At 48.7% G+C, this 21,700-nt stretch overlaps 1 protein-coding gene across 1 annotated transcript in view; it reads left to right on the top strand.

Annotated features, from left to right (window-relative positions):
• The window catches only part of LOC310776081 (SH3 and multiple ankyrin repeat domains protein 1-like), a gene marked incomplete at its 3' end in the record, with an annotated part of 54,602 nt that extends 34,075 nt beyond the window's left edge, over nucleotides 1–20,527 (top strand). The window contains exons 16-25 of the mRNA XM_083636231.1: nucleotides 11,277–11,359; nucleotides 11,517–11,641; nucleotides 12,585–12,720; nucleotides 12,893–12,973; nucleotides 14,304–14,330; nucleotides 14,444–14,500; nucleotides 15,408–15,529; nucleotides 16,091–16,184; nucleotides 16,280–19,475; nucleotides 19,627–20,527. Coding sequence (XP_083492357.1) covers nucleotides 11,277–11,359; nucleotides 11,517–11,641; nucleotides 12,585–12,720; nucleotides 12,893–12,973; nucleotides 14,304–14,330; nucleotides 14,444–14,500; nucleotides 15,408–15,529; nucleotides 16,091–16,184; nucleotides 16,280–19,475; nucleotides 19,627–20,527 — 4,822 coding nt within the window. The remainder of the gene's footprint in view (nucleotides 1–11,276; nucleotides 11,360–11,516; nucleotides 11,642–12,584; nucleotides 12,721–12,892; nucleotides 12,974–14,303; nucleotides 14,331–14,443; nucleotides 14,501–15,407; nucleotides 15,530–16,090; nucleotides 16,185–16,279; nucleotides 19,476–19,626) is intronic.
• Nucleotides 20,528–21,700: the final 1,173 nt, after the last annotated feature.

The following is a 21,700-nucleotide window of genomic DNA, read 5'->3' on the forward strand; positions in this document are numbered from 1 at the left end:
TTCGTTGAGGCCAGTTCAGAGAGTGACCTCCTCCTAGCCGCTAGAGCTTAGCCAAGGACGCGTGCGCTGTGTGTGCATGGCCGCACTCGCTCGACGCGGCCTGAGAGGGCGACGTGGTGCTAGAGCGGCCCAACAGCTGCATAGATGTAAAGGAAATCTGGTATGTTACTGTGAGCTAGCAACACCTCAGAATCACCTTGGAGAAGCATGCTGGCTCCTTGGCTCTGCCTCCGCCTCTCGTAGAAGTGGATGGATGGATGGATGGATGGGATCCTCAGAGAGGGAAAGCACGATGGAGGACAGGGTGCGAGAAAAGGGAGTGAGGTGTGAGGAGCAGATGGCTGGAAGGCGGCTGTGCGTTGGCGAAACAGTAACGTTGATGGAGAACGCACGAGGGATGGACCTCAGTAAGGGCGAATCTAGCAATGGTCTGTTGGGTGCTAGAAGTTAGGACCTGGTGTGGAGGTTCTGCCGGCCCGTGGGATGAAGCTCACGATGCGTCTGCTGTCCCTCTCTGATGCCACAGCCGCACTCGGGTTATTCCACGCTGTGCTGCCTGGCATGCACACACACACACACACACACACACACACACACACACATGCACACACACAAGTAGCTGCCGGATTTGTTCTGTAATGTGGAGAATAGAGCATCATCACAACGGTGTGATGTCGTTATTTTAGTCCCGCCGTACACTTAAAGTCGAGGGGAACCTGTTCGTCACGTGCATCCGAGTCCGTTTCAGAATGAAAACAAATTGAGAGGCGGACCATATACGGTGTCGATGATTTGATTTGACAATTCTGTCGACTGGCTTTGGCATCGGCCAATCCTGGCGTGTTCCACCCCCAAATCGGGTGGGATTCAGCGTGTTGTCGTGCTACGCGAGTGGGATCCGCGGAGTACCAGGCACCCACCGGCTTCGTGCGGAGCGAGCGGACAATCCGATGCATGGGTGCTGCACGCCTGCCTGGAATCTCCGAGAGACGACCCCTGACAGCCAGGGAGGCTGTCAGGCTCGGAGGCGCGCGCCATTATCGTTATAAATGTAAATAATATTCCTGGAATGCGTGTTTTAACGAGCCAGTTACATTTCTTTGCATTAGTTTGCATAATTGCTCAAGTTAGTAGTTAGTTTATGGGCTAGAAACTCTGCCAGATGACAGGCACTAGGCGCCATTTTCCCCTTCATTTGGAAGAGAAAATTATCCTGAATTGAAGATTTGATTGACAGCTGCATGTCGTGATATGATTGGTTGAAATGGGGTAGACATTTGATAGTACCAGATGACGTCAGCAAACTGTAAATTACTGTTATCAATTAAATCTTGAAAAATGAACTTTTGATGTGAAAAAGTGTGAAAAACTAAAGAAATTAGATTGTTGTGATTTGTTTTGCATACATTATTAAATAGGTGCACTGCATACCCAGGTATTTGAACTAAAAGAAAAGAAAAGTCATTTTTGGGTTCAGCTCGACTTTAACACCTCACGTGCCGTTACTGCATTTCTTTTGGCAGTAAGCGATTCAGTAAAGACGATTCAGTGACCGAGCTATTCGCCTTGTGCTCTGCTCCCAGTTCTAGGAAGGTTCCTAGTAGAGGATGGGTCAAATGCACAGGATGAATTTCTCCATGTGGATAAATAAAATGATAACTTAACTTAAAGTCCCTGGAAACCAAAATCCACAAAAACGTTCTAACTATGTTATTTAGGGTCTTATGTTAGTAATTATGTGTCCCAGAAATTATTATACATTACTTTCAACCCAAAGCCTTAAAATCGCCACTTTTCTACAAGATTCTACAAAGTACTTCCTCATTGAAGACAGCAGTGCGCGAGGTGCTAAAACGCAGGAGCTTATGACGTCATAAGCTCTATATAACCTTTGTACACGCGCGCAATCCGCACCCACCCTCCTTTTGTCCGTTCTTTGCCCCCAGTGACAGCGCTCCCTCGCTGTCCATCTCCTTCCCACTCTGTGTGCCGTCGTGCGCTATGCCTCTCTCTCTCTCTCTCTCTCTCTCTCTCTCTGTGTACACAGCACGAGTGCTGTGTAACTCGATCTCTTTCTCCGTTTCCCTCCCCCCCTCTGTCTCGCGCTCTCTCTCTCGGAAAACCTGCTGCAGATGGGACACGCCCACACAGTCCGCGGGAGAAATACACTCTAAAAAATAATGATTTTCTCATGAGTTTTGCCACGACTGTCAAACCTAAATTTATATACTTTGCAACGTTCATCATCGTTCAAATTTGGCTGGTGGCTTATTAACATAGGGTCCTGTGATGTGATGAACCCAAAATGCTAAATAATAAAGAAATATTTCTGGTTTCCAGGGACTTTAACTCAACTCAAAGTTGACCCAATCTAGGAAATCAAAAGCTTTGATTAGGTTTCAGATGGAGTGGCGGTTTGGGTTAAGTTGAAGAGCACCAACTAATGCAGAAATAAGCTGCCGAGGAAAGAAATGACGTGGAATTCCTCTTATGTCATAAAGTTCTGCTCAAGCCCCGGGCTTTCTATCACAACCAGGGTGAAGTGATATTGTTGGAAAGTCAAGTCAAGATGTGGTTGTGTGGAGTCAGTGTTATTCAGTGAGATGTGGCAGTGTGGAGTCAGTGTTATACAGTGAGATGTGGTTGTGTGGAGTCAGTGTTATACAGTGAGATGTGGTTGTGTGGAGTCAGTGTTATTCAGTGAGATGTGGTTGTGTGGAGTCAGTGTTATTCAGTGAGATGTGGTTGTGTGGAGTCAGTGTTATACAGTGAGATGTGGTTGTGTGGAGTCAGTGTTATACAGTGAGATGTGGTTGTGTGGAGTCAGTGTTATTCAGTGAGATGTGGTTGTGTGTGGCAGTGTGGAGTCAGTGTTATTCAGTGAGATGTGGTTGTGTGGAGTCAGTGTTATACAGTGAGATGTGGTTGTGTGGAGTCAGTGTTATACAGTGAGATGTGGTTGTGTGGAGTCAGTGTTATTCAGTGAGATGTGGTTGTGTGGAGTCAGTGTTATTCAGTGAGATGTGGCAGTGTGGAGTCAGTGTTATACAGTGAGATGTGGCAGTGTGGAGTCAGTGTTATACAGTGAGATGTGGCAGTGTGGAGTCAGTGTTATACAGTGAGATGTGGTTGTGTGGAGTCAGTGTTATACAGTGAGATGTGGTTGTGTGGAGTCAGTGTTATTCAGTGAGATGTGGTTGTGTGGAGTCAGTGTTATTCAGTGAGATGTGGTTGTGTGGAGTCAGTGTTATTCAGTGAGATGTGGCAGTGTGGAGTCAGTGTTATACAGTGAGATGTGGTTGTGTGGAGTCAGTGTTATACAGTGAGATGTGGTTGTGTGGAGTCAGTGTTATTCAGTGAGATGTGGTTGTGTGTGGCAGTGTGGAGTCAGTGTTATTCAGTGAGATGTGGTTGTGTGGAGTCAGTGTTATACAGTGAGATGTGGCAGTGTGGAGTCAGTGTTATTCAGTGAGATGTGGTTGTGTGGAGTCAGTGTTATTCAGTGAGATGTGGTTGTGTGGAGTCAGTGTTATTCAGTGAGATGTGGCAGTGTGGAGTCAGTGTTATACAGTGAGATGTGGCAGTGTGGAGTCAGTGTTATTCAGTGAGATGTGGTTGTGTGGAGTCAGTGTTATACAGTGAGATGTGGCAGTGTGGAGTCAGTGTTATTCAGTGAGATGTGGTTGTGTGGAGTCAGTGTTATACAGTGAGATGTGGTTGTGTGGAGTCAGTGTTATACAGTGAGATGTGGCAGTGTGGAGTCAGTGTTATACAGTGAGATGTGGCAGTGTGTGGCAGTGTGGAGTCAGTGTTATACAGTGAGATGTGGTTATGTGGAGTCAGTGTTATACAGTGAGATGTGGTTGTGTGGAGTCAGTGTTATTCAGTGAGATGTGGTTGTGTGGAGTCAGTGTTATACAGTGAGATGTGGCAGTGTGGAGTCAGTGTTATTCAGTGAGATGTGGTTGTGTGGAGTCAGTGTTATACAGTGAGATGTGGTTGTGTGGAGTCAGTGTTATACAGTGAGATGTGGCAGTGTGGAGTCAGTGTTATACAGTGAGATGTGGCAGTGTGTGGCAGTGTGGAGTCAGTGTTATACAGTGAGATGTGGTTATGTGGAGTCAGTGTTATACAGTGAGATGTGGTTGTGTGGAGTCAGTGTTATACAGTGAGATGTGGTTGTGTGGAGTCAGTGTTATACAGTGAGATGTGGTTGTGTGGAGTCAGTGTTATACAGTGAGATGTGGCAGTGTGTGGCAGTGTGGAGTCAGTGTTATACAGTGAGATGTGGTTATGTGGAGTCAGTGTTATACAGTGAGATGTGGTTGTGTGGAGTCAGTGTTATACAGTGAGATGTGGTTGTGTGGAGTCAGTGTTATACAGTGAGATGTGGCAGTGTGGAGTCAGTGTTATTCAGTGAGATGTGGTTGTGTGGAGTCAGTGTTATACAGTGAGATGTGGTTGTGTGGAGTCAGTGTTATACAGTGAGATGTGGCAGTGTGGAGTCAGTGTTATACAGTGAGATGTGGCAGTGTGTGGCAGTGTGGAGTCAGTGTTATACAGTGAGATGTGGTTATGTGGAGTCAGTGTTATACAGTGAGATGTGGTTGTGTGGAGTCAGTGTTATTCAGTGAGATGTGGCAGTGTGGAGTCAGTGTTATACAGTGAGATGTGGTTGTGTGGAGTCAGTGTTATTCAGTGAGATGTGGTTGTGTGGAGTCAGTGTTATTCAGTGAGATGTGGTTGTGTGGAGTCAGTGTTATTCAGTGAGATGTGGTTGTGTGGAGTCAGTGTTATTCAGTGAGATGTGGTTGTGTGGAGTCAGTGTTATTCAGTGAGATGTGGTTGTGTGGAGTCAGTGTTATACAGTGAGATGTGGCAGTGTGGAGTCAGTGTTATACAGTGAGATGTGGTGTGGAGTCAGTGTTATTCAGTGAGATGTGGCAGTGTGGAGTCAGTGTTATTCAGTGAGATGTGGCAGTGTGGAGTCAGTGTTATACAGTGAGATGTGGCAGTGTGGAGTCAGTGTTATACAGTGAGATGTGGCAGTGTGGAGTCAGTGTTATACAGTGAGATGTGGCAGTGTGGAGTCAGTGTTATTCAGTGAGATGTGGTTGTGTGGAGTCAGTGTTATTCAGTGAGATGTGGTTGTGTGGAGTCAGTGTTATTCAGTGAGATGTGGCAGTGTGGAGTCAGTGTTATACAGTGAGATGTGGTTGTGTGGAGTCAGTGTTATTCAGTGAGATGTGGCAGTGTGGAGTCAGTGTTATACAGTGAGATGTGGCAGTGTGGAGTCAGTGTTATACAGTGAGATGTGGCAGTGTGGAGTCAGTGTTATACAGTGAGATGTGGCAGTGTGGAGTCAGTGTTATTCAGTGAGATGTGGTTGTGTGGAGTCAGTGTTATTCAGTGAGATGTGGTTGTGTGGAGTCAGTGTTATACAGTGAGATGTGGCAGTGTGGAGTCAGTGTTATACAGTGAGATGTGGTTGTGTGTGGCAGTGTGTGTTTGTCAGACATGGTAATAACAGAGTCATGAAGCAGCTTGACTTGTTGGGTTAAACGTGTCATTACACGACTCATAATTAGATTACCGCATTCATCAATGAGCATCATCCAACTCTGTCGTCTAGACCAGAGGTTCTCAAATGTTTTTCAGCCAAGGACCCCTTACAAGATAGAAAATATACCGCGGACCCCCTCATTCTGATTTGTGATTTTGGGCTAAGCTTAATTGTTTCCACGGTAACGTGCTTGACTTTTAATTTGATAGGTTTGTTATTAGAATGTAATCCATGAACCATTTTAGATTTAAAGCATTAACTATTTTCGTTGAACTATGAAGATTTTGCAAAAAATATATATATATATATTTTTTTTTATTACATTACATTTACATTACGTCATCTAGCAGATGCTTTTGTTTTGTCCAAAGCGACTTACAATATCACAATTTGTCAACAGTCCAGAAAACCACTATGCAACACAATAAATGACAGCCAAGATATTTTGATAGACTAGCACCATGTAGGAAGTAGATGGAGAAGGAATAAGTAACATGTAGCATTTTCTTTTTAATTATAAAAAAAAAAAAATCTTTTTTTTTTTTTTTTTTTTTTGCTTGAAAACTTTTCGCGGACCCCCTGGCAAAGTGACCCCTGGGGGTCCGCGGACCCCCATTTGAGAACCACTGGTCTAGACAGGCAGACTAGGATTGTCTCTGAAGTGCCATGTCTGACCAGTAGGGTGCGCTGTGGGCTGGAGTGGGTAAAGCAGCATCCGTGCAGAAGCAGCCAGAGGCGGTGAAAAGCTACAAGGCGGCGATTTAGCTGCATTTGGAAGTTTCCATTATCAGTGAAGTGTGTAATGTGCCGGGACCGGTCCCCCCGGCCCGGCGGGCCCGGCTGGCCCGGTGCTTGTCAGCTCTAGCTGGATCAGACTGGAGCAGCCTATGGCTTGTCATCCCATATACACTTACTCCTCACCCATTGTGACACTAACTCTCCCCCTGCCATCGACCCTTTCCCACAGTAGCGGTTTCTTCTTTGTACGACACACTGGAGCCAACCTATCTTTTGGTGCAGTGTGATTTCATAATGTGATGCAGTATAGCTGCTTCCCCACATTCACAAAATGCTTTAATTGCATGTCAAAGAGTTTTCTGTTGCTAAAGAAGTCATATAGCTCTCTCTCTCTCTTTCCTCTCTCTCTCTCTCTTAGTCCATGGGCCAAGGCAAAAATCGGTACCACCTGAGGTGACCGCACGATTTTGTTATTTTTGTCTTCCTACATGTCTCTAGTTTATATTTTGGTATGATAACCCTGCCGATTTGGTAGCTTAAGGATAGTTATCACTCTGTAAACAAACCTACCCCCATATAAATGACAAAACCCTGATTTCTGTGTATTAGTCCAGATGATATGTGAAAATTATGTTCCCTTTTTCTTAAAAGCATGAAACTTGGTACGCTTATAGTTTGGGGCCCTGTACAGTTTCAGAAATTGAGCCATCGCAAAAATGCCTTGTGGCGGCCATTTTAATTCTGCCATAAGCAAATTATGTAGTTTGCATCATATCTCCTGAACCACACATGCTAACACTGAAAAGGAGATGTCTATCCCAACGTTTTCATGGTCAAGGATTACAATGATACCATATAGAACATCATAAACTGTTAAAGTGACTAATCAATGGTGAATTTGATGATGTTGTGAGAAGGAAATGACAGTATCTGATAACCGATGCTATAACTTCAAAGCCATGACCGTTCTCTGGCTAAGATGTTTTGATGAGTGATTTGACTTATTATAGACCTTTTGTTAAAATCGCGCCCAGGTCCCTCCTAAAGATCCTGGGATTTTCCTTGCCAGATGGCCAAATCCAAGATGGCCACTGGCGCAATGTTAAAAAATTGACTTTTGACCCAGAGTACATAGAATAATGTATGAAGACACTTTTCGGCGTAAGTCAACCACGAGGAATCCGATTCTGACATCAGTTTGACATTATGGCATAGTTTTGACCCAGAATTCCAAGATGGCTGCCATCCAGTATTGTGGAAATGTAACTTTTGAATGGGAACTTATACTGTGCGTTTGGGGTTTACCACAAGGAAGGAGATTAACAATAGTGGATGTTTTGGGAGTCATTTCAGAATTATGTTCACTGAAAAGATGTTAATGTCAACACCCATTTTACCTTGGTACTGCTGTACCAACTACCCCCAGGATTTCTTGCGTTAAAATATTTAATGAATGTAGATAACTAAAATAAGCTCTTTTCATTAGCTGTAGCTATAGATTCTGAATCATCAGATTCCGCTCATCATCTTTAGCCAAGTATGCTGTGTCATACCGGTCGATCACACAGATGATATGTCAACATCACCATGGCGGGCAAGGATGATGGATGACACCTTGTGGACATAGTCCGACAACTTGTATGGGGTGCCATCTTGTGTCTGCCGATCCAATTGCTGATGGAGTTGCCATCCTCTAGATTATGCCCATGTCAACGAGAGTCATGTAGGGTTATTGCAGCCCTACAGATTGGAGATAGCGCTTCTAGATGCGCTTGCTCTTCTGTGTCTTCCTGTATGTGATGTTGGAGTTGAATAAGGCCACACATTCATCAAAAACACAATGTTCCAGCAACTCGTGGAGGTTTACAAGTTGACCACAACCAGGTCAATCACTGCCTTGGAGCGCTCCACTCCATCTCAGCAGCTCCTACCTTGAGTTCCTCCCCGGGTAGTCTCGCTTGCTAGACTCCCTCCCTACAATGGCAGAGTCTGGCTGCTAATACCTCCACCCTGGTATAGGGGAAAAAGGCTCCATTCACCTTTACAACTATCCACCAAAAGTATCAAGCAGGCCTGCTTTATTGCACAATCCAGATCCAACCATTTTCAGCATGTAGCAACGAGCTAGCATTGTTGATGCTGTTGTTTCACAGTGGCACAGGCATTTGAGATAGACAGATTCGACACGGAGGGAGTGGAAACGAAATCCATAAATGGTCGCCACCAGTCATTCAGAGCGGGTTGGAGCATCCATGCAGGGAGGAGGGTGGAAGATGATTGTGATGCTGCAGACGCAAAGTGCCGCTGTGTGTAAATTCAGCTCGAGCAGGACCCTGGCCATTCACACCAGACGCACTGCTTTGCTCCGCGCCGGTGACAACTTGTATTGACTTCCTATCTGGCTTCACACAATCACTCGCGGGTCTCACACAAAAATAGATCAGACGCCGAAACAATCTCTGCATGGGGCGAGCCGGCCGCATCACGGCTGGTCTGACTGAACGGTCTAAGTGCGCCAAAAATGAAACTGGCTGCGCTTCCAGATGCTTCGTCACTTCAGCGTCTGGTGTGTTTGCACCTTTTCGCATCCATTTTGAGCCATGCCTGCATGCATGAGTTCAACTCCTTCACGTTTGACCTGGCCTCCCCAACCCTCCGCACCCTACAGTCTGCCTGCCTCTGATTAACTCATTGCAGACTTAAAATCAGCCCATGCTGCAGGAGAGGAGAAGTTGACCACATTCTTGCAAGTCCCGGGGGCCCTATCTTCGCAAAAGTGGTACGCCGCGCGCAATGCAAATTGGGGGCGTGCACAAGCGCATGACTGTTATAATTTTACTGGACATAGGCGTGCCACAATCAGGCGTTTCTGCGCAGAATACGGGGCTGCACCTCTTACGCGCTAAAAAAAAGCACCTCTTACGCGCTAAATACTCTGCTGCGCTTGAGCGCACCATAATCTCTATGCTGTGCAGCGCAGCGCAGAGTAAAATTCCTTTTGGATATGTCATTACACACGGACGTGCCACGCCAGGACATCAAATTCTGCTGCTAAAATTGGATATTAGCAGATAATTCAGTGAGGCAATCAACTATAACTCACTGAGAAACTTTTATCACATCACAAAGAGGGAAATTATTGAGAAAATTGAGAAAACTTGTTGGACAATGGACATAGGCTATTCACCTTCACCTATCCCATAGTCTCGCTGGCCAGCCTCGCCTCCCACGCAGGTCTCCATAGTGGGATTGCGATGGGCGGCCCTTAACGGCAGTGCCCTTGGAAAATAGTTTCCAACAATCCAACTTGCCCTTTTCAGCGTGTAGGTTTCTGCCGTTAGCTTGCTAGCTAGCGTTGTTGTTTTCACTGAGGCGGCAGGGCACTATTTACAGCGACACACAGGGAGGAGGGAGCGGAAGCTGCTCTGATTGACGTGGTCGGAGCCAATGACAGAGTTTGTAATAAGCCGGGAGCAGACATCCGGCAGCCACTGAAACAGTCGCTCCAATGGGGAGCAGCTGTAGAGCAGGGGAGGGCTTATCCCAGTTGCTTGTTTCCGTGGCGCCAGACTCCTCTCCCGGTAAAGAGGGGAGGCTGGCCAGCGAGACTAACATAATTATGAAATTACCCTCAAAACACAATAATTGTCATTACTAAACCATGTTTGGTAGGCATGAATTTGCAATTAAAATAGCTATAATTCACCATTGTTAATCTCCGTCCTTACTCTAAAAATGGTAAACCCCAAACAACACGTATTGCCATTCAAAAGTTAAGTTATGTTGCCATTCAAAAGGAAAGTGTCTTCATACATTATTCTAGGTGCTCTGGTTCAAAAGTAAATTTTTCAAGATTGTACCAGTGGCCATCTTGGATTTGGCCGTCTGGCAGAAAGTCGCAGGATGTTTGGGAGGGGCCTGGGGGCTATTTTAACAAAAGGCCCATAGAAGTAACCCTAACCCAAATTACTCATCAAAAAATGTTAGCCAGAGAGTGGTCATGGAATTGAGGTTATAGCATCAGTTATCAGAAACTGTGATTTCCTTCTCACGTCATTAAATTCACCATTGATTAGTTACTTTAACAGTTTATGATGTTCTATATGGTATCATTGTAATCCTTGACCATGAAAACATAGGGATAGACATCACCTTTTGTGTTATCATGTGTGGTTCAGGAGATATGATGCAAACTACATAATTCACTTATGGCGGAATTAAAATGGCCACCACGAAGCATTTTTGTGATGGCTTAATTTCTGAAGATTTACGGGGCCCCAAACTATATGCGTACCAAGTTTCATGCTTTTATGAAAAAGTGAACATCATTTTCACATATCATCTGGACTAATACACAGAAATCAGGGTTTTGTCATTTATATGGAGAAGGTTTTTTACAGAGTGATAACTATCAATAAGCTACCAGATTGGCAGGGTTATCATACCAAAATATAAACTAGAGACATGTAGGAAGACAAAAATACAGAAATTGCGCGGTCCCCTTAGGTGGTACTGATTTCACCATTGGCCCATGGACTAATTGCATTGTATCCTTCTCAAAACACCACTGAATTCACCAAAACACCACTGAATTCACCATTAACTATTCATGTGAACAGTTTATGATGTTGTATAGGGTGTCATTGTAATCCCTGACCATGAAAACATAGGGGTAGACATCACATTTTCTGCGTTATCATGTGTGGTTCAGGAGATATGATGAAATCAGGGTTTTGTCATTTTTTGGGGGTAGGTTTGTTTACAGAGTGATAACTATCCTTAAGCTACCAAATCGGAAGGGTTATCATACCAAAATATAAACTAGAGACATGTAGGAAGACAAAAATAACAAAATCGTGCGGTCACCTCAGGTGGTACCGATATGTCAAAATTTCAGCCTTGGCCCATGGACTATCTCTCTTTCTCTCTCTCCATTCCTCTCTTTCTTCCCCCCTCTCTCTTTCTTCTCTCTAAGTGACTACATCATTAAGGAGAAGACAGTGCTCCTGCACAAGAAAGACAATGAGGGATTTGGCTTTGTGCTTAGAGGAGCCAAAGGTGAGTCTGCGCCTCTTCACCAGAATCAAACCCCAAATATCCTCTGCTCTGGTTTCTCTGCGTCTGCCACTCGTCTCCAGCACTCCATTTCAAACCCCTGTTCCTTTTTTAATCTATCGCCGTCCGTGCTCATCCTCTGTGTTTCATCCCTCTCCAGCTCAGACTCCCATAGAGGAGTTCACTCCCACGCCAGCGTTCCCCGCGCTGCAGTACCTGGAGTCTGTGGATGAGGGGGGAGTGGCTTGGAGGGCTGGCCTGAGGATGGGGGACTTCCTCATCGAGGTAGGGCCCCCTGCAGGGTGCCCAGGTCACACACACACACACACACACACACACACACTGAGGCTGACACCGTTTTAATCAGTGATAAGCAAGTAACATGCCTTGTGCAGAAGCCTCGCTTGGATTTAGTGTCACCTGTCGCAGACGAAATCCGCCCAAAAGCAGTGCTGAAAAACAGCTGTTGGTGATGTGGCGTGCATTCCAGGGGTAATTTTGTCGTTTAGTGATGAGTTTTTCTTATTCTCACCTGGCCAAATGTCACCACGTCACGTCGAGGTCTTTTTAGTGCAGCCACAGTGGAGTTTGATGGCAGGAAAATGTTCAACTACACAACATCGACTGTAAATGTTAGTTTCCGGGTACCTGACTCTGCCAGATGTTGTGAAAACAATACCGCCCCCATCTGGCAGAGACGGGTTAAGTTTCCGGTGTCAGTCCATCATAATGAAAGAGGTAGGCCCTAAGCCTTCTTTCTAGACTCGCCATTTTGCACCGACGTTCACAAGTCATACATGGAGAAATCCATTGGAGAAGCTCTCTCTACTGAATGCAACACGTTCACACCATAGGGTTCACACTTGATCTCTGGGGGTTGTCGAAAGGCATTCTGGGAAATGTAGTAAATCAAGAACTGAAGTAGATTAGATGATGCAGATTGAGGGAAAATGGGTCCACCAAAAAAGTACATTGCAGCTCATTGTGCATTCAGTCTTTCTGTGTGTGTGTGTGTGTGTGTGTGTGTGTGTGTGTGTGTGTGTGTGTGTGTGTGTGTGTGTGTGTGTGTGTGTGTGTGTGTCTGTCTGTCTGTCTGTCTGTCTGTCTGTCTGTCTGTCTGTCTCTCTGTCTGTGTGTGTGTGTGTGTGTGTGTGTGTGTGTGTGTGTGTGTGTGTGTGTGTGTGTGTGTGTGTGTGTGTGTGTGTCTGTGTGCGCGTGCGTGCGCCAGGTGAATGGCCAGAACGTGGTGAAGGTGGGCCACAGGCAGGTGGTCAACACGATCCGACAGGGGGGCAACCACCTCATGGTTAAAGTGGTGATGGTGGCTCGTAACCCTGAGATGGAGGACACGGCCAGGAAGAAAGGTTAGAGTCACATTTTCCATCCCATCTTACGTACATCTTGTGTTTATGACGTGACGGTTGTGTGTTTATTTCACTGTAAAAGCTTGTTGCAGTGTGGTTGTCACTGGTGACTGCGTGTTTATACCAGAATATATCAACATTAAGAGTGAATTTGGCCGGCTTCCTCTGGCAGCACCGCAGCAGACTAAGAGACTGACTCCGCCTGCCATCGCCCTGCGCTCCAAGTCGATGACATCAGAGCTGGAGGACATGGGTGAGTAAGACGATGACATCAGAGCTGGAGGACATGGGTGAGTAAGACGAGGGAGGAGGAGACGGAGAAGAGAGCGAGGCAGGAAGTGGATGCCGGCACTTAATTGGTTTAAGATTCTGACCCATGCAAAGAAAATGCCAATTCAAACAAATACAGTAAATTAGTGTTTCCCTCGGATTTTATTTTTTATTTTATTTTTTGGCAGGGTGAAATGGCTTCAGAAGTGGCATTTTAGAACCTGTGACATAAAAAAGAAATCTCTACTGAAACCAAGACATTCTATTGGGTGGGCTGGCAGCACCTCTCTTCAGGGTGGCACCATTTGAGTGGAAGGGGAAACACTGCATTAAATATTAAGCGAGTTGATGCAGCGCGTCTTGAGAATTATCCACCATTGGTGTAATTACATTTTTTCATTAGCATTGACTTAATGAGGGAGGACTGCGTCGATTAATTTCCCCTTGCCAGCAAAGTATCATGCGTTACCTAAGAATAAGAAAGCTGAACACTGCCTCCTATGGGAGGCCTGTGTATCCGGTCAAGTCAAGAGGGATCTAAGCAGTTCCATGCTGTGTGTGAAATGCTAGTCGCGTCAGGCTCGGGCAGTCACGGGGCACGCATTGTGATTGGCTGTACGTCGGGCACATGGTGTGTGTGGGTGGCTGTGGCTCAGGAGGTAGAGCGCGTCGTCCACCAACCAGAAGGTCGGTGGTTCGATCCCCGGCTCCTCCAGTCCGCATGTCGAAGTGTCCTTGGGCAAGACGCTGAACCCCAAATTGCTCCCGATGGCTGTGCCAGCACCCTGCGTGGTAGTTTGCCGCCTTTAGTGTGTGAATGGGTGAATGTAGGCGCTATATAAATGCAGTCCATTTACCATTTACCACGTGGTGGCATTAACGTGGGCAAGATGGCCAACAGTTTTAGATTAGCTAACAAGCTAACACTAAGCTACTGATGTTATCAGACATGATAGACATTAAAAATATGAATCAGGGTCAGGGTTAGGGGTTAGGGGCGAATCTGTAGCCCGAGTCAAATCCGTACCTACAACGGCATCACTAACAAACTGCTTCTTCTTTTTTTTCTTTTTTTCTTCTTCTTCTGAACCAAATGCGCTGCTGCCTCAAGTGGAGAAAGGTGGGAGAATCACGGATTTGTGTGCTCTCATTTTCAATGTCCGTCCTCCTCATCACCATCCCCCACACCGCATCAGCATTCCCATCGTCACGTGTGTCCGAGTATGTATCTCACCCTTCCATCTTATACAGACGGCTATACGCTACTCCGAGTCACACCTCATTTCTCTTTCTCCAATTATGTTCTGCCACAGCTGCGTCTCCCTGGAAGAAGAGAGCAGGTGACTATCTGTCTTTATCATTACCTCCCATCAGCCCCCGAACCTGAATTAAGAGATTGACTTGTTTGATGCTAAGAGGATTGCTATCTTCTTCCTCTCCTCCTCTTCTTCAGAATACGAGTCGTCTCAGGTTCCTGATAAGAAGAGAACGGTCTATCAGATGGCACTGAGTAAGAAACCCCTCCTGCTTCTGTCATATTATACCCGGGCAGTGTTGGGGGGTAACTCATTACAAAAGTATTACATATTACATGTATTACTTTTAGCACTAACTCAGTCATATAATTATTACCAGTTACTTTGTCAAGTAACACGTTACAAATTGAGTTACTTTTTTTTAATCAAAGCACATATTTAAATAAATATACAATAATTTCTTAATCAAATTGTGTGTTTTTATGCAAATAACCACTATACATGACAATAACAAAGGAAAAGGATCACATTTAGAATTTTGGACGGTTTACACTGACTTTCAAGACAGTTGAAATTATTTTTCGACATGGTTCCGGGGCGGCGATGTCATTCTTCTACTGCTGTTATTACGGTGAAAGTAATGCAAAAGTAGTGTAGTAAGTAACGAGTTACTCTACACAGAAAGTAATATTGTAAAGTAACTTATTACTTTCAAATGAAAGTAACTAGTAATATGTAGTATATTACATTTTGAAAGTAACTATAGTAATCTTAAACTGTGCACACTATTCACACACAGCACGGACAGTGAGGCCGGGATATCACAGGAGAAAACCATAAAAAATGCCATAAGGTATCATATTGGTCACAGTTAAAACTGTTAACTCACTACTGAGCCATGCAGACACACTTAAACTCCCTGCAGGAATATTAGAATAATATTATAGGGATATTATAGGAGAATTGTGAGGATGTTATAGGTATTTTATATTTTAGGACTATTATAAGGATTTTATGCTGATATTTTGGGGATATCATAGGCATATTTTAGGGTTTTTCTGCACCTCGCTTCTCACTCTCTCATCCTCAATTTTGTCCTATTTCTTCTTCTCCTGCTCTCTCCTCTCTGTCTCTCCCTTCCCCTTTCCGTCCTCATCTTAGACAAACTGGATGAAATCCTGGCGGCCGCCCAACATACGATCACACCAGACAACCAGGGCCAGAGAGGTCATGGGGGCAAGAGGGACCGGAGCAGGAGTGTTGCTCCCAATGCCTCCAGTGAGGTACTGCTGGGAAGTGGAAGGGGAATGGATGCTGTTTCATGACCTGTGGTCCTGAATCCTGTGCTGCCAGATTCACACATTGAGTATAGCTCCTGCACTGATTTGTCTAATACTAATATACATACTAATATATATACTAATACTAATATTAATATACTAATACTAATAATAATATTAGTATACTGATTTGAGCATAGCTCCTCCACTGATTTAGATCAACGACTGCTCACAAAAACCTGACAATTGTATTTCCATAAAGTAGCACAGTGCTTTACAGAAAATGATTGACAATGGACCACCCACACCAAAACATTTGTCTAAGTGTGAGTCAGGTTGTGTCCGCTCGACTATGCATGCGCCCCTGATACACTAATACTGCTGCATTTTTATTGCATTTTCTACCTACTTTGTAACGGCCAACAACAATCATGTTTTTATTGCTTACACTATGTCTGAGCAAACATGTCTTCTCCTCTCTTTACCCGCTCCCTCCTCTCCTTCTCCTTTTCTCTCCTTTCTCCTCATGATGTGTTGGAACACCTGAAGGCGAGCTATGAGCAGCAGTCACCACTGGGTATGATGCCACCCGCTTTTGGCTACAACCAAACTCAGTTTCAACCTCAGCATGCAGTCATGATGCGGCAGAAATCTATTGGTAATACCCTTTCTTATAGTCTTAGATATTCTCCGCTTGTTCAAAATGTGAATTTGCTCTTTACCCCATCTAACTGCCTGTGTCTGTGTCCTCAGGTGTGACGGAGGAGGAGAGGCAGTATCTCCACCCGCCTGCCAGCAAGCTGGCTCGCAGCCTGTCGGTCCCGGGACCCGATGAAGAAATCCCCCCACCACCGAACACATCCCCCCCGGAGCCACCGTTGTCTGCAGGCCCCCACCCCGGGAGAGGGCCCGCTATGCCCATGACCTCTGCACCCCAACCCCACTACCAGCTCCACTCGCAGCCGGGGCAAGCAGCCTGGGAGAGGGGAGGGCCCGGTGGGATGAACCAGCCGGTCACAGTCCCCACCCTCCGGAGACAGGAAGGACCAACACTCACCAGCAGGGAGCCGGAGCTGCCCAGGAGGGGCGGGGGCAAGATGGGGGGGCTGAGGAGAGGCTACAGCAGCGCCACGCCACCGACGAGTGCTACACCCAGATCCCAACAAGCTCCTCCTCCTCCTCAGCATCATCACCCGCACACGGCCACTCGGGAGCGGGGCGGCGCAGAGCAGGGTGGCAGGGGTGGAGCCAGGAGGGGCGGCAGGGGAGCGTTGATGAAGCAGTCGAAGGTGGAGGACGGGCTGAGGCAACACCGGGGGAAAGGAGGCGGCGCTAAGGAGAAGAGCTCCATCCCCATCCCCACCATCATCGTCAAAGCCCCCTCCACCAGCAGCAGCGGCCGCAGCAGCCAGGGCAGCAGCATGGAGGCCGAGCCCGCCGCCGACGTAGACGACACCCAATCCCTCCCCGGAACCCCGGACAGCCCCAACACCAGCCTGCCCTCCCCCCTCAGCCCCACGCCGCCTCAGCCCCCCACCTCCACATCCCTGCCTCCGTCGTCCATCACCCCCTCCGTTTCCACCCAGCAGAACCTGGAGCACATGGACAGTGCGTACGCTACGTCGTACGCCGCGGGCTACACAGTAGGGGCGCGCAGAGACAGGGAACGTTTCCGCGACATGAGGAGAAAGAGCGCCTCCTTCTTCCAGGAGGAGGACATCCAAGGAGAGGCAGGTGGAGAGGGAGGCGGAGCTGCAGGGGTAAGAATCCATCCTTTACATGGCGCTACGATGGACGTGCCCAGCCCTCGCCTGCGGCCCTCCAAGTCTATTGATGAGGGCATGTTCTCTGGAGACAATTATGTCAATTATGCGAGCAGCATGCCCCCAGCCTTTGGCCTGCCCGAGTACTCGTCCCCTATCCCCATCCTCGGTCAGGACGGCCAGCCCAAGTCCGCTCCCTCCAACTACGGCACGCAGCCAGCGACCACCTTCATCCACCCGCTGACGGGCAAGGTCCTGGACCCCTCGTCCCCTCTGGGCCTGGCCCTCGCCGCGCGCGAGCGTGCCCTCAAGGACGACCGCAGGACCCGCCGGGAGGAGAGACACTTCGGTCGGCAGATGTCCTCGGTGGGAGCGTTCCCCACCCCCGTCCAGACGCCGACACCGTCCCTGTTCCCCACGCCTACGCAGTCTGCCTACACTTCCCCCGTCCCCCTCCACCTCCACTCCCCCACCACCACCACCACCACCGCCGCCGCCTCGCCTGCCTCCATGAGCCGGCCACAGTCACCGAGGATACTGCGACTGGGAGGGGGGGAGAGAATTGAGAGAGAGCGGGAGGGCGGACCCAGGGAGGGGCTCAGAGTTCGCTTCTCAGAGGACAGAACGGGCCAGTATCAAAGCCAGTATTACCCGCAGAGTCCTCGGGAGCGGGAGAGAGAAAAGGAGATGTATGAAGTGAGACCCGCTCCGCCCCAGCCTCCTTCCCCGCCAGCTCAGCCTGCTCCTCGCAGACCTTCCTTCCTGCAGATGGACACCACTCCCAACACCAGCTACGTACCCCAGTACACCGTCCCCACAGCCCCAGCACAGACACATGAGCCCGGGGCAGATTCAAGAGGAGGCCTGGGGCTTATGGTTCTCCCTCCGCCAGCTCCCTCAATTGACGCAGACGACGAGTTTGTCTTTGCAGACCCGTTGCCGCCTCCTCTGCAGTTTGCTAACGGTGAGAAGGAGAGAATTCAGAGGTTCGCCCGGCAGCATCAACACTCCAGTCAACACTCTGCCGCTGTGGCTCCGCCTCCACCGCCCCCTCTTCCAACTCCCAAAACATCCGGAGTCGTCTCCTCGAACGCAACACAGCCGTCTCCCCAGGGGGGCGGCGACTCGGCCACCTCCAGCCTTACATCGTACGACAGCGAGGTGGCCAACCTGACGCAGTCAGCTCTCTCTCCCTCTCTTCCCTCCCCGCAGATATTCCCCCCTTCCTCCTCCACCACCACCACCACCACCACCACCTCTGCCCCTATGCCCGCGCTGCACCGACCCCAGCCCGTGTCCCATTCTCACTCCTACTACGGCGGCCCCAACAACCCCTCGACAGGCGGCCAGGACAGAGGGACGGCCGCCCTCACCACCACCATGACCTACGCCACCACCACCATGACAGCCACCGCCGCTGCCACCACAGCGTCCGCGGCCTCCTCCTCCGACTACAGCATGGCCGTAGCCGCAGCCAAAGCCTCCGACCACCACCACCACCACCACCACCACCATCACGCCACCACCACGCCCAAGGGTGGAGACTGGCAGGATGCGGTGGTGGATTCAGGGATCGAGGAGTTGGACAGTCACAGCAGTAGCGACCACCATCTAGAAATGCTGGGGACGAGCGGGCTGAGAGGAGAGAGGGGAGGCGGTGGAGGCGACATGGGAGGAGGAGAGGGAGAGAAAGGAGGTGAGCACCAGGACCCCTACGTGAGCTACTCAGGCGGGCAAACATTTGAGATGCACAACGCCAAACTGGCAAACCCCGTGTTTCCAAAGATGACTCATTACAAGGAGGCGGGAGGGAGGGGCCCACCTGTAGCGCTGCGTAGACAGCAGAGCAGCGTCACGCCAGAAGAGACCAGGAGAGACAGAGCCGCGGCAGAGGACAGGAAGCGCAAACAGGGCCGATCCAAAATGGAGGACGGCTTCGGCTCCAGCCTGGCCGCCTGCTTAGAGCGGCCCGCGGAAGGCCGGCCCAGGAGCTGGGGAGGAGAGGTGGGGGAGCATGAGCGAGGAGGCGGAGCCGCAGGGTCCCTGGAGAGCCGCAGGGGGCACTCTCCTCTTTCAGGTGTGAAGGCCAGCATCATCACTGAGCTGAGCTCCAAGCTGCAACAGATGAGTAACATCAAGAGCATGGATGACTGGAGCCACACTCCCAAGTCACCCACCATGCATAGGTATGTTGTTTCGGTCAATGGGTCATTGACAATTGAAATGATTGTTCACCCAAACAACATATCAACATTACATTCTGCTTATAGGAACTATTACTAAGTATAACTCGTTTTCAGCATAAGGCTCACCGGTTTACCTTTGTGTCTCTTTCAGATATTCAGCAGATTTCACTGATGCGTTTCATAGCCCCCCCACCGGCCGCTCCATATCCCCCCTGCCCACCTCCTCCCCGCAGCACCGTCAGATCCTCACACCCAACCTCTCCGCCACGCCGTCCGTCTCCCCCTCCCCCCAGGTCTCCATTCAGCGCAACTGGACCCGCTCCCCCTCTCCACAGATGCCTTCCTCCCCGGTCCACTCCCACCCCCCGCTCAGCCCGACCTACTCACCATACCCGACGTCGCCCAAGCACCGCTCCAAGTTCCGCCGACAGACGTTTGACTTCCAGTGTAACCCCGGTCCGGAGATGAGGTCTCCGGGGTCCCGGCGCCGTGCGCCCAGCCCGCTTATCTACAGCACCGAGCAGCCCAAGCCCACCCCTCCCAGGCCCTCGTCCCTTCCCATCCTCCCCAGTACGCCCGTCTACAACAGCCCCTTCGACTTCCCCGGCCCCCTCACCCCTCCCTCCCCCGCCCACCCCCTAGGAGACACCTACAACACCTCCAACCCTCCGCTGTTTTCCCAGTCTGGCGTTCCCACTCAGAACGCCCTCCTGGTGTCCCGCTCTCTCTCCCCCACCCAGTTTCTCTCCGGAGCCGCCTCCCCCATGCACTTGCCCCCCAGCCCGTCTTGCCTCAGCTACCCCCACCTCACCTGTCCTCCGCCGGCCAAGCCCTTCGCCGTCAAGCCCCTCCCCTACTGGACCAAGTACGACGTGGCCGACTGGCTGGCGTACCTGAACCTGGAGGAACACCGGGAGCGCTTTATGGACAACGAAATTGACGGGTCACACCTGCCTTCGCTCACCAAGGACGACTTCTTGGACCTGGGAGTGACACGTGTGGGACACCGCATGAACATCGAGAGGGCGCTGAAGAAACTCACAGACAGGTGAGGGAGGGGGACTGACTAATGGACTGAAGAGCTGTACTGTACAGAGGCAACGGGCTCGACCCGGGGCAGGCGTTGGGGGCGGGTGGTGCAACAGGAAGGAAGGACTGGATGGTGAAGGAAAGTCCAAGTGTCTCATTCCTTCCACACGAGCTCGCTGGGTTCGTCCTCTTCCCTCATTAGATGTCGATTGGATATAATTTGATAGGTTACTTCATCTCCCCTCCATTCCTCTCTCTTTCTCAATCATTTAGTTTACTCCCTTAATATTTCTCTCACACCCGTTCTTATCACTTGATTTGCCCTCCCTCTCTCTCCTTTGCATGTCTTCTCCCCCTGAGATACAGATTGAGAACGTGAAAGATGGCCTGAGTCAAAGCTGAGAAACAAAAAATGGACAAAGCCGAACAATAACGGAACATGCGCAAGAGGAGAAGAACAACAGTGGACCTGAACAGGTTGTGTGGAACTCCGACGAAGGAGATGGTTGTGGGGAACAAGGTGTTCTGATGCTCCTTGGCTGTGTGTGGAGGATGCCGGTGTGAAATTTGTGACATTAACCATTGGTCAAAAAAAGGGTACAAGAAAGAGCTGCTTGAAAATGATACTTAACTGGAAAAAAAACACTTTAAAACTGCTGATGGACAGGCATTTAATTAACACGCAGTTTTGTGCTGTAACAGACATAACACAACATGTGCACACACACGCACACACACACACACACACACACACACACACACACACACACACACACACACACACCCCACACACACACACACACACACACACACACACACACACACACACACACACACACACACACACACACACACTGACAGATGCATTCTCACTCCATCTGCTGCTTGGCAGCACTGGGAAAACGTGAGTGTGAGTCTAGAGATAGATGCTGCTGCTTAAAGGGTCTACCCCAAGAAAACTGACAGTTGCAGAGCAAGAAGCTTGGATTAAAATACATTAGGGCCACAACATTCTAACTTCAGTTTTGTAGCTTTAAGCAAAGCAGAGTATCAAATGGCTGTGAGTGACACAAGCCAAAGTCACAATATGGCCCTGGAAACAGGCCAGAGGAGCAGTTTTGTGTGTAAGAAAAGGATAGTTAACAATAATAGTCTTTTTATACTGATGATTTATTTATTTGCCATAATCCCCCAAA

The sequence above is a fragment of the Poromitra crassiceps genome (assembly GCF_964638095.1).
Source record: "Poromitra crassiceps genome assembly, chromosome: 4".
NCBI classification, from domain to species: Eukaryota; Metazoa; Chordata; class Actinopteri; order Beryciformes; family Melamphaidae; genus Poromitra; species Poromitra crassiceps.